The 12,966-nt window shown below is 38.3% G+C and overlaps 1 protein-coding gene across 2 annotated transcripts in view; it reads right to left on the bottom strand.

The window, feature by feature from the left end:
- Window positions 1-1,062: 1,062 nt before the first annotated feature.
- LOC122709453 (cytochrome P450 2C18-like) overlaps window positions 1,063-12,966 on the bottom strand; it is a 35,454-nt gene continuing 23,550 nt past the window's right edge. Inside the window, exons 7-10 of one of the 2 annotated variants that reach the window (XM_043926830.1) lie at window positions 11,680-11,867; window positions 10,889-10,957; window positions 3,614-3,755; window positions 1,063-1,635 (exon numbers count right to left, since the gene is read on the bottom strand). In XM_043926830.1, coding sequence (XP_043782765.1) covers window positions 1,454-1,635; window positions 3,614-3,755; window positions 10,889-10,957; window positions 11,680-11,867 — 581 coding nt within the window. In that variant the 3' untranslated portion in view covers window positions 1,063-1,453. The remainder of the gene's footprint in view (window positions 1,636-3,613; window positions 3,756-10,888; window positions 10,958-11,679; window positions 11,868-12,966) is intronic. The other variant, XM_043926831.1, reaches the window with a different exon arrangement.

The raw sequence follows: 12,966 nt of genomic DNA, 5'->3' as shown, positions 1-12,966 counted from the left end.
TGAGAATGCCGGTTGCTTCACTTTCTTGCCAAAACTTAGTATAATTTTTTTTTTCATTTTAACCATTCTGATGGCCATCTAAGGATATCTCATTAAAATTTAAATTTGCACTTCCATAAAGCTTAATGTTGCTGAGCACTTTTTCAGATGTCCAATGGCAATACTAAGTATTCATATGTGAAAAACTAGTTTATTGGGGTATAAGCTAATAGTTGGCTTCATACATTTTTAAAACAAATGCAAGTGTCAGAGAGAAAATTTGGTAGTATGTGCAAAGAATTTATACTCTGAACCAGGTGAGTGTAAACTGCTAACCTGAATGTAAACTGCTGACCTGATACCTGATCTTGGTATCAAAGACCTGAATTATTTTAGTACATGTTTCCTTAAAAGAAGTCAAATATTTTATATAATATTAATAAAACCTTCAACAGGAATTTCTAATTCTCATTTCCATTAGTGTTTCAGGGATAACCCAAAGATATTCTTTATCTCTCAGCTATCTATATTTCAGAGATGTCTTGAGACTAAAAAGTTCAGGATCATAGCATCATATTGCCATCACTGATGTTACATATAAAACAATGTGATGGAAAGTAGAAAAAAATAGAATCTGGTGACACCTTCAAGGGATTTTGTTCTTCCTCACAGAGAAAAGAATAACACTTAGAATACATGATTAGAAATACAGAAACATAGGTTAATATTTGACTATAAGTTTGAAACACAAAGTAATGTGAACATTTCATATCTTCTTTTAGTGTTCATAGTAACACCAACCAGAGGAATGAATTCTAACACTTATTATTCAGTCCTCCCAATTGCTGATTTTCTCACTATTTCCCTACAGGCTGGAGCTGCTCTTGGACACAATTTCTCTCTTTTCCAAATCCAATCCTCAAATAAGCCCAGGTGATACTCAGCACATAGTGTTCTTACCCTCTTCCCCTTTGTCCCTATCTGTGTTAATCATTATGAGGACAAGCACAGCCTCTTCAGACTCTTACTTTCATTCATTTCTTACCTGCATTACGTACAAAAGAAGGAAAGTCTGAGACTGGCTCAGCAAATACTGCTGCTTTTTATTTAGAACATCTGGAGAGCAAATGGCTATGTGTTAGCTTATACCAACCATTCTACTCTGTTTTACAGTGATAATACGGTACTGACTCTTAAGTAAGTATTAGCATATGTGGTAGTCAATATAAGTGTTACAGAATATGAAGACAGCGAATATATTTGTGCAGTAAAACTCAGGAGACTTTCCTTTCATGGAAGTTGTATATTTATCGGATATTCACATAGAAGTTGGATATTTACTGGAGAAAATTGTGGTGGTATGAGATGGGCGGTCAGAAAAGAGTATCCCTGGTAGTAAGAAGGAGGTGAATGATGCCCCAGAGGAGAGTAATTACAGACACCAGCACAGCAGCAGCCGATGGACTGCCCTTCATCACACAGGAATGAAGCAGAGCTGGTACAGGGGTGGCACATGGCCAAACCCACTAGAAACTGGGGTGGTGTCGAGGTCCTTTGGGTCAACCACAGATTCCAGGGTAAATTTCTGTAAAATGGTGGTCAAAAATAAAAACAGCTCCATGCGGGCCAGGCCTTCTCCCACACAATTTCGTTTTCCTGAAAATAACACACACAGAGGAGATTTGTTCCTTGAACATTACATTTTGAATTGTCACAAAATGTATGAATGATTGAACAGATGGAGGCCTGGAAAGATGGTTAGAGATAGAGAGACAGAAGGAGAGACACACTCACTATTCACCTAATATATTCATAGGAACTTTTCATTCAGTAAATATTGATTGTCAGCTCAGCGTCAAGTACTTCATCATGCATTCCCACATTTTAACTGCTCTATTCCACTTCCAGTTTCCATCAATCTTTGTATAAACACCCCTACTCTGTTTGTCCAGGTGGGCTGAAAGGAGAAGCCCTGAGAGGAGGAAACTTGTACATATGTGCTTCCTTTCTATTTCTGGCACAAAATTCAGCCAAAGATAATTTTCCTCCACGTGCTTTCAAAAGCACATGTCTAAATGTGTCAGTCTCCCACTTGAAAATATTAAATGTCTCTCCCATCTGTTATGAGGTCCAAATGAGTTGAGCTGGCCCTTCATATTTTGTTCCCAGTATGGACAGACGGGCCTGGTAGGCTGCAGTCCATGGGGTCACTAGAAGTCGGACACAACTGAGCGACTTCACTTTCACTTTTCACTTTCATGCATTGAAGAAGAAAATGTCAACCCACTCCAGTGTTCTTGCCTGGAGAATCCCAGGGACGGGGGAGCCTGGTGGGCTGCCGTTTACGTGGTCGCACAGAGTCGGACACGACTGAAGCGACACAGCAGCAGCAACATGATGTTCCATATCATTCTTTCCATTCTTCACACCCTCTACTCTCAGTGCGAGCGATATCCACTCTTCATCAATCTCCAAAACACCATTAAACCTCTAATTTTGTCTCATGATGTTTCACTCTGTCAAGATGCATGTCCCTGACACTTCCTTCACGACCTACGCCCCCATGTCATTTCCTCTTTATGGTCTGCGATCTCCACAAACAACAGAATCTTGCCCTCTCTGGGTTTTCTCAATATCACATTCATTGCTTCAGTTGAAGCATGAATCACCTTGAATCGTAATTCTGGTTCCTCTGCTATGCTAAAATGTGTGCTTTTGAAATGAAGGCTCAGAAGATGACACAAAGCAGGCATCAAAAGCCATCAAATACATGGAGGTGAATCTGTGGCCAGAGACTCAGCACACACTGTAGTTGTGGAGACCCAGTATCCAAGATCTATGATCAAGAGTGGAGGATGATCACAGTGCTCTGGAACCACTGCAGGGTATCTTGCCACATTCCCAAGGACGCATTGACACTACAGTTAGCTGGCAGGGTCTGACTTTCTCAATCTAAAAGAATGTCCTGCTCCTGTAAAAGTGCTCTGCCTTCTCTTCTCACTTTGTTCCTGTGAGGCAGTTCAAATTCCCTTTCTTCTGTAAGAATGTTCCTTATTCCATTTTATGCCTCACTGTGGGTATGAGTGACCAGAAAAGTGTTTCTCCTTCTGGTCTCATGAGCAGCCTGTGCTTTCCTCTCTCACAACACTATTCAATGTTCTCTTTAGTAATCTACTTCCCTAACTAGATTGTGAGCCCACTTTGGTGCCCATTCTGTACTTTTAACCCCAGAACTCAGCCTAGGGAGTGAGGGATATCACTCAAGGAAAATACTCAAACTTATGGACTTACGTACCTTTCTCATGGCAGAGAAGCAAAATCTAAAAGTTTCACCTGCTAAAAGGAGCTCACAGGTAGCTCAGTGCTACCTAAGATTATTATTGAATTATGCTATAGGCATAATTCAATTAACCTGTTTTCTAGCTTTCTTACTTTGGAAGAACTGGGTCACCTCCCTGAAGTTCCAATACTGGGGATATGTGGTGAGGGGGGAAACACATGGGAATTGAGAGTGGTGCTTGTGATCGTGGACAAAAAGCATTTCTACCAGCCCCAGAGATGGCATCATTAAGTTCCAACCAACTCCAGAAAGGTACCTTGTTCCCTAAGTACTTAAGGAAATTAATTTTATTACCTGCTGAGAAAGCCATGAAGTAGTCACTCTTCTTAAAGTTGCCGCTCTCATCCAGAAAATGGACAGGGTCAAATACCTCTGGGTTGGGGAATTCTTTGTCATCATGTAGCACAGAACTCAGTGATGTCACTATAGTCGTGCCCTGGAATGAAGGATGAAGATCAACTGAGTTATAAGAAGTCATGGAGCAAAAGAAATGTTGCAAATCATTTAGTCCAATCTTTGATCTATAGGTGAGGAGACCCAGGGCCAAAGAAGGGCAGTGGCAATTCCAGAGAGACAGACCAAGCAATAAACATGGATGGGTTTAAGCTCAATGGCAGTGATGTTACTAAAGTGGCCTCCAATAGCATAGAAGTACTGAGTACTTGGTTACTTGGTTTCTGAATCCCTGTTATCACAGTTTAGACACTGCTGTTTGTTTTGCTCAATTTCATCATTTCGTTTTCATACATCTCATATGTGGATTATGTTTTAAAATGAAAGCCTCTGATGGCTCTTGAAAAGTCAGATGTATTTGGAACCTATTTACAGGGCTTTTCAAAAATAGAGGTCTGATACGATTAAAAATGACATCTGGCACATCCATACAGACAGAAACAGGTTAGTGGTTGTCAGGGGCTGGAGGGAGGGAGGAATGGGCAATGACTGCTTAATGGATGGGTTGGGTTTCTTTATGGAGTGATAAAAATGTTCTGAACTAGACAGTAGCTATGGTTGCACAACATTGTGAATGTACTATATTTCACTGAATTGCTCACTTTAAAATAGTTAAAATGGTAATTTTTACATTATAACTTATTTTACCACAATAAAAAAGAAAATATTCCCAAGAGGAAAAAATGATTTCTTAGACAAATACACTAACAACTACTGAACATTTATCTTTGGGATGAAATTTGTTTCTCTTAATTTTAAAATGTGGAGAAACACATTATGAATGAATTCTAGATTTTTTAAAAAAAGATGATAAAATTAGAAAAATTCTCATTTTTCAACAAAGCAGATAAAGATTATCAATTATTACTAAAACTGTTGGATGAATGTTTTGGGAAACAGTATACACTAAGTCTTAAAGTACATGCCATAGATTTTTAATTAATTACCTATGAAAACAGACACTCATCAATAGAGAGATATGGAAGATTCCTCCTTAATAAGTGATCATCTTAGCATTACCACTAATGGGATAAACTGACAATACATGTCTTCAGCCAAAATCCGATGCAGTGGGACATACACAACATCGCCTATGTAATTTTCTTGTCAAATACACAGAATTGGTATCTAATCTCAAGAAAACAATTACCAAAGCCAGACTGCCAAATGTTTAAAATGACAATTGTCTTGGACTCTTCAAAGTTGTCAATGTATTGAAATAAACATAGGAACAGGAACTGTTCTTGATAACAGGGGAGTAAAGGGACAGATAAATGAAATACTTGTTCCTTGACTGGACACTAGATGTCCCTTCAAGAAAAACTACATAAGATATATTAGGATAACTGAGAAAATGTAATTATAATATATATACTAGATAAAATTACTGTATAGATAATTCCTTTAGTGCAAATGTTTTTACTTTACGTAGATGTAAATGTTTACTTTACGTAGATAAAGTCCTTGTTCACTTGTTTGGAAGATATACATACTTCCAAGTATTATTTAGGTTTAAGTGTGATAGACAGATGATAGGTATGTAGTTAAAATGTAAATATATACACACTTCCATATATATTTCATATATTATATATATATCCACTGTGTGTTTAAATACTATTTAAATTTTAAAATTTTTTAATTTAAAATTGGGAGTAATTCCACCCCTTAAGTTTATCACATCTAAGGTTTATAATTTTATTGTTAAAATTATTGCCTTGTATAATCTCAAAACAAATAATACAAGAAAATGTTACTTTAAGATTTTAAAAGCAGGTGTATTTTCAGCAAATGGTGTTGGGACAAGTAGATATCCATGAAGAAAGAAGTGTGATCATTATTTCACACCATAAGTAAAAATAAATTTTAAATGGATCATAGACTTAAATATAAAAGCTAAAAGTATAAAACTTGAAAAAGAAAAGATGAGCATAAATATTTGATGATGAGCATAAATATTTGATAACATGCTGGAAATAAGTATGACACAAAAACACAAGTCATAAGGGAAATAACTGATAAATTGGACATCATCAAAATTTTAAACCTCTGCTTTTTTCTAAAAAAAAAAATTCTGCTCTTTCAAAAACATTGTTAGAAACCAAAAAAAGAAAGAAAAAGACACATACTGGGAGTAAATATTTGCAACACTTAGACATGATAAAGGGACTGCATGCAAAATATATAAAGAACTGCAATAAGTAATAAGGCAAACAAGACTGCAAGGAGATCCAACCAGTCCATCCTAAAGGAAATCAGTCCTGAATATTCATTGGAAGGACTAATGCTGAAGCTGAAACTACAATACTTTGGCCACCTGATGTGAAGAGCTGACACTGGAAAAGACCCTGATGCTGGAAAAGACTGAAGGCGGGAGGAGAAAGGGATGACAGAGAATGAGATGGGTTGGATGGCATCACCGACTCAATGGACATGGGTTTGGGTGGACTCCGGGAGTTTGCGATGGACAGGGAAGCCTGGCGTGCTGCAGTCCACGGGGTCGCAGAGTCGGACACAACTGAGCGACTGAACTGAACTGAACCGAAGGCAAACAACCCAATAAAAAATAGAACTATAACTTGAGCAAACACTCAATGAACACATATGAATGGCCAATCAACATATTAAATATATATATATATCACTATTTGCCAAAAAAAAAAAAAAACATAGGTAAAACAAAATGTGGTATCACTACACAGCTATTACAGTCTAAAATTTAGAGGGCACATCAGCAAGTGTTAGGGCGGGGGAGTCAGGGGACACGCAGACTGCGCACCAAGGTCCCTTCCCTTTAGGGCCAGCGGCCGGTGTTTGCCCGCAACCCGGCCACTTAGCCACGCACAAGGCAAGGCATAAACGACAGCAACAAAACAGTGTGGGAATGAGCCTTTGCTTAGTCTCCGACCTCATCCCTCCTCATCCCAAGTGCAAGCCCCGAGCCCTGCGGGATGCGCAACTGTGCCACCGGCTAGGGTTCTGTGAGCGCTGCCAGCCTGTCGCGCCAGGCTGGGGGACGAGAAAATCGAGTTCTCCACCTGGTCCAGGCGGCGCCGCCCCACGTGCCCTGCGCCCTCGGAGAGGAGACTCTTGCCACATGTTGGATCACGTCTCACCGCGCCGCGCAGCCAACAACCCCAAGGCGCTCCCTGTGCGGAACGAAGCGCGTTGGAGAGCCCACCGTGTAAGCCGCGAGGCGGCTTCCACCCCTCCTCTGTCACTCTCCGCGCGGGGACTACGGGTACCAACGAGTGGAACGCCTTGCGGCGCTGAGGTCCCGACCTTTAACCTTTAACTCTGCCTCCGCCCCCACCTTCCTGGCGGGGTCAGACCTCTTTTGACTCAAGCCTGCAAGCCCTTCTACGGAAAAGTGGGAACGCATTCGGCCCATTAGCATGCCAATCAATTCCACCAAAGTTTGTAACGATGTTTTAAATGTTTTGTTTGTTTAAAAATATTTACAGATCTGAAATCTCTCCCTTTTGCCCCTTCCCTTTCTCAGGACAAGGGAAAGGAAAAGAGGCGTTGAGATAATTGTTCAAAGCCCCCAAGGGCTGTCTTGGCCGGACATATGAGTGGACATATATACAGGTGTATACATGGGGAAAGACATGTACTTGGTTTCATATTTTTCTTTTTTTCCCTACCAATCAATGGCGATCTGACCAAAACTCCCTTTCCCACCACCACCCGAGAACAGCCCCTCAAAACCATTTTCAAAACATATTGCTTTGTTTGGGGTAGAAAGCAGGTGATTTGGCTAGAGGAATACTAATAAATACCACAAACAAAACAAACAGAAGCCATTAATACAAGATAATGAATTTTTTTTAAAAAGTGTAAGAACACTAACAAAGGCAAGTGATGAAGGGTACCCCCAGCAACTGGAACTCTCATTCATATATTGCTACTTGGAATGGAAAATATCACAGCCATATTAGAAAACTGTTTGATGGGTTTTTAAAAATGAAGTTAAACATTTAAACAACACTCTCACTCTTCGTTATTACCTAAAAGAAATGAAAACTTACATCCACACAAAAACCTATATGGAAATGTTTATAGCACCTTTATTCAAATGGCCCCAAATTGGAAACAACCCACATATTCATCAATCAGTCAATGAATAGACAATTTGTGGTACTCCATATGATGGATTACTCATCAATAGAAAAGGAATAAACTAATATATGCAATAAAAAGATGAATCAAACATATTCTGCCACATAAAAAAGAGATTAAAGGCATATATTGATTACAAGTTATTTCACTTACGTCACATTCCATTATATTGCACTCTTGAAAACGCAAAACTATAGAACTAAAAACAGATTAGTGGTTATCAGGGGCTAAAACTGGGGGAAATGGATTGGTTGCAAAAGGAGAATGAGGGAAATTTTCAAGATGATGAAAATGTGTTTATATCTTACTTGTGTTGGTAGTGACATAACTTCACATATTGGTCAAAACTCTTTAGACTCTGTACTTAAAAGGGTGACTTTTCTTTTACATAACTTATACCTCAAGTGAAAAATAGAGGAAGATATTAAGTCACAAAAAAGCTCACACAGTAAAAAGTAAGTCTTCTTCCTATCTAGCTGCACAAACTCATTTAGACTCGTCAAAAACAACCATTCCCACCAACTAGTTATATGTGCTTCCACAGATATTATGCATATTAGCAGATAATCCTATATACATTTATGCTACTTATCACTTTCTTCTCTTTTTACCCAATGCCAAACATCCACGAGATTTTGATTTTTTTCTATAATGAAATAATTTAGATATTGTTTGATGTCAACACATATGTTGCTACTGCTGCTAAGTCGCTTCAGTCCTGTCAGACTCTCTGTGACCCTATGGACAGTAGCCCACCAAGCTTCTCTGCCCATGTGATTCTCCAGGCAAGAATACTGGAGTGGATTGCCATGCTCTCCTCCAAGGGATCTTCACAACCCAGGGACCGAACCTGTGTCTCTGATGACTCCTGTACTGGCAGGCGGGTTCTTTAGCACTAGCTCCACCTGGGAAGTGTGTCAACACATATACATCCACCTTATTCTTGCTACACAATATAAATGTGCCATTAAACTTGCAATGAATATTTAGTAGCTAAAAATACTTTTTTTTATTACAAGTAATGATGCAGTGATACATTTTGATATTCCTTCACAAGCATTTGTAGTAGACACCAAGAATTATAACTGTTGCATTATAAGATATATTTTATTTTTTAATAGTTATGGCCAAAATGTCCTTCAAAAAAAGAAAAAATGTACTTATTTACAGTCTTACCAGTGGCACCTGAAAGCACTTGTTTATGTATATACTTACTAGTAAAAGGTTTTTCCAGCCTTTGACCTCGTCACTCTGATAGACGAAAATGTCTCATAGTTTTAGCTCATATTTTAAAATATGTGTTACCTGGTTTAATTCTTGCAACATTTTGAGGTAAACACAATTAGTATTACAGACAGTATACACATCTCCAGTAGGACATAAATAGTCACACAAAGTGGCATAAATAAGGAATAAAAATAGATTCACTTCAGTTCCAGTAACGTTTTGACTGCCAAATGAAATTGCACTCCATTTATATTTGTTTTTAGTTTTTCAAGTTTTTAGTGTTGCAGAATTAAGGATGAGGCATTTCTAAACCCATGTGAGAGGGAAAAAAAAACTTAGAACAGCTCTAACATGATAGACTTGAGTGATCTGTGGCTATTTATAGCTAAAGCCAGTCAAAAGTAAATAAAATTTAAAGTTCAGTTCCTCAGTTGCATTAATTACATTTCAGGCATCCACTGGGCACATGTGACTAGTGGTTGTCATAAGGGGCACACAGATATTCAGAATTCCATATTTCCCAGAAGATAGCAGTAATAATTTCAACCTTAAGAAACTCACAACCCTTTTATCCTCAAAGAAGAATTTTTAGTTATCTTATTTTTATATAGAATAGTAACATATGCAGTCTTCAAAACAGAATAGCTTGTAGGACACCAACTAGAAAGTCTGAATAAAAACAGAAACCATGTGTTAGAAAGCACTGGAAAACTGTTAACAAAAATTGGTCTCCAGATTCCAGACAGAAGAAACTTGGAAAGGTAAATTGGCATCTGCGGTCAGTTTTTGACTGTGTACATATACAATTCTGAAATAGGAAGTGTTACATAATTCTGTCTAGCAGAGAAGATAAACATCACCTAAGACTGTGTATTTTTCTTATGTAATATCTGAGATTAAGCCAAACTTATTAGGCACAGAAAAGGCAGAACTAACTGAACACCCAAAAGAAATATATATATATAATAAAAATATACCCACAGTATGGAAAATTTCCCACCTATTTTACGAGGCCAGCATTACCTTGATATCAGAAGTCGGACAAAAATTTTTTGAGAAAGGATAATTGTAGACCAGCCTCTTACAAATATAAATACAAATGTCCTCAATAAAATCTAGCGAATCAAATTCAGCTTTTTATATATGAAAGGGACAGAGACAGAGGGAACAAAATATATACCATGTAAACAAATGCAGAGAATTCATTTGATCAAATTATACACACATTTGTGGAAAAAATTAGACAGATTGTGAACAGCAAGGGAGAGGGGAAAATAGGGAGTTCCTAATCAATGGACATAAAATGGTTGCCAGGGGTTTGTGGGGGAGGGGGATGAATAGACAGAGCACAGAGGATTTTTAGAGCCATGAAACTACTCTATATAATACTACAATGATGGATACATATCATTAGACTCTTGCTCAAACTCACAGAATGTACAAGAGTGAACCCTAATGTAAATGATGAACTTTGGATGTTAATGATGGTCAGTATAGGCTCATCAATTGTAAAAAAGGGTACCAGTGTGGTAGAGGATATTGATAATGGGAGAGGCAATGCATGTGTGGAGGCAGGAAGTATATGGAAAATCACTGTATCTTCAGCTTAAAATTGCTGTGAACCTAAAACTGCTATAAAAAATAAAGTTTATCCCCCAAATCATACAAAAATAGGATAAGGAAGTATTTCCCTAACCTGTTTTTTTTTAATATTTACCAAAATGTACATAAAATATCATTCTCAATGATGAGATATATAATCCTCACCTCTTCCAGGATATCATAAATGAAACAACAGCCACTATCACGACCTTGTTCAATATTATCCTTGAAATCCTGCCAGTGTGATAATGCAATAAAGTAAATCAAAGTCATGAGAATTGGAAAATAAAGAACAAAACAAGTACTAAACCAGGTAACAGAATTGTGGTGCATATAGATATCACAAATAAATCTACAGACAAATTATTAACAATGATATATGAATCTGGAAAAGTTGCTAGATATAAGGGCATCAAGATAATAAAATCTTGATATTTTGATATACCAAAAAATGGAAAAAGCAATTTTAAAATTATAAAATGTATAATAAGATCAAAAATATTACTTATATCAGAAAAACATAACAGATGTGCAAATCACTGTACTAAAAACAAAACAGTATCAAAAAATTAAAGAAAATCCAGATTAACTGTATCTGTGAATTGAAAGCATCAACATGTCAAGATGTCAATTTCCAAATTGATTTGATACTACCAAGAAAAAAATCACAACTGAATGTTTTGGGTAATTGACAAATGAATACTAAAATTTATCTGGAAATGTAAACAGCTAAGAGTAGTCAAAACAACATTAAAGAAGCAGAACAAATTTGGGAGACTTAGCCAGATATCGAGATCTGTCATAAAGATTTATAGCCACAAATTGGAAACAGCACAAAACCCATCAAGCTGCCACATGTATGATTTTCCCAATTCTCTCATCTTGAGGACTGAAATCATACTGTGAATATGGGAACTTCAAGGGTGTTGAGGTCACTGTAAGAGAAACAATTTTACCTTGGGGATGAGGTAGTTTCTGAATTTAATGTCACGGGTCACCGCATGGGGCAGGTTGGTGGGGACGAGGTCAATGTATCTCTGGATCTCGTGCACCACAGCATCCATGTAGGGCATGTGGCTCCTGTCCTGCATGCAGGGGCTCCGGTGTCTGCCAATCACACGGTCAATCTCTTCCTGGACTTTAGCTGATAAGACACAAGTAAGACTACTGGAAAAAAGAGGAAAACACATGCCATATTTTCATACCAAATCAGGGTGACATAAAACTCTGTATAGGTGTTCCAACATCGTTATAAACATCAATTATATGTCCAATACTTTGGCCACCTCATGCAAAGAGTTGACTCATTGGAAAAGACCCTGATGCTGGGAGGGATTGGGTGCAGGAGGAGAAGGGGACCACAGAGGATGAGATGGCTGGATGGCATCACCAACTCGATGGACGTGAGTTTGAGTAAACTCTGGGAGTTGGTGATGGACAGGGAGGCCTAGTGTGCTGCGATTCATGGGGAAGCTACAGTTCATAGGGTCGCAAAGAGTCGGACACGACAGAGTGATTGAACTGAACTGATATGTCCAGAAGTACACCTAGACTTAGAGAGTTATCATATTACAAGTACAAATGACCCTCATACAAGCTAGACTTTGAGATAAATCTGTGCACACCTATATATTAGCATGAAAAGTGAAAAAAGTGTTAGTCACTCAGTTGTGTCTGACTCTTCCTGAGCCCACCAGGCTCCTCTGTCCATGGAATTCTCCAGGCAAGAATACTGGAGTAGGTTGCCATGCCGTCCTCCAGGGGATCTTCCCGACCCTTGTCTCCTGCATCGCAGGCAGATTCTTTACCATCTGAGCCACCAGGGAAGCCTATATATTAGCATGCATGCATGCTAAGTCACTCCAGTCATGTCCAACTCTTTGCAACCCTATGAACTGTAGCTTGCCAGGTTCCTCTGTCCATGGGATTCTCCCGGCAAGAATACTGGGGTGGGTTGCTATGTCCTCCTCCAGGGGCTCTTCTGAACACAGGGATCGAATCTGCCTCTCTTACATCTTCTGTTTTGGCAGACAGGTTCTTTACCACTAGCACCACCTGGGAAGCCCATATATTAGCATAGAGGATCATTAATAAAAAAAAATAGAAATGATGAAACACTTTAAACACAAACAGTATATTATTAAGTCAAGAAATTTCTATCATCACATGTAGGAGACAGGAAGAATAAAAAAAGCAGGCCCCGGCAAGGGTCGCAAAAAAAATTTATAATTATTGATAAACTG

Source organism: Cervus elaphus, chromosome 15 (assembly GCF_910594005.1).
Source record: "Cervus elaphus chromosome 15, mCerEla1.1, whole genome shotgun sequence".
In the NCBI taxonomy this organism is placed as follows: Eukaryota; Metazoa; Chordata; class Mammalia; order Artiodactyla; family Cervidae; genus Cervus; species Cervus elaphus.
Note: the sequence above shows the minus strand (reverse complement) of the source record. Positions and strands in the feature narration are given on the sequence as shown.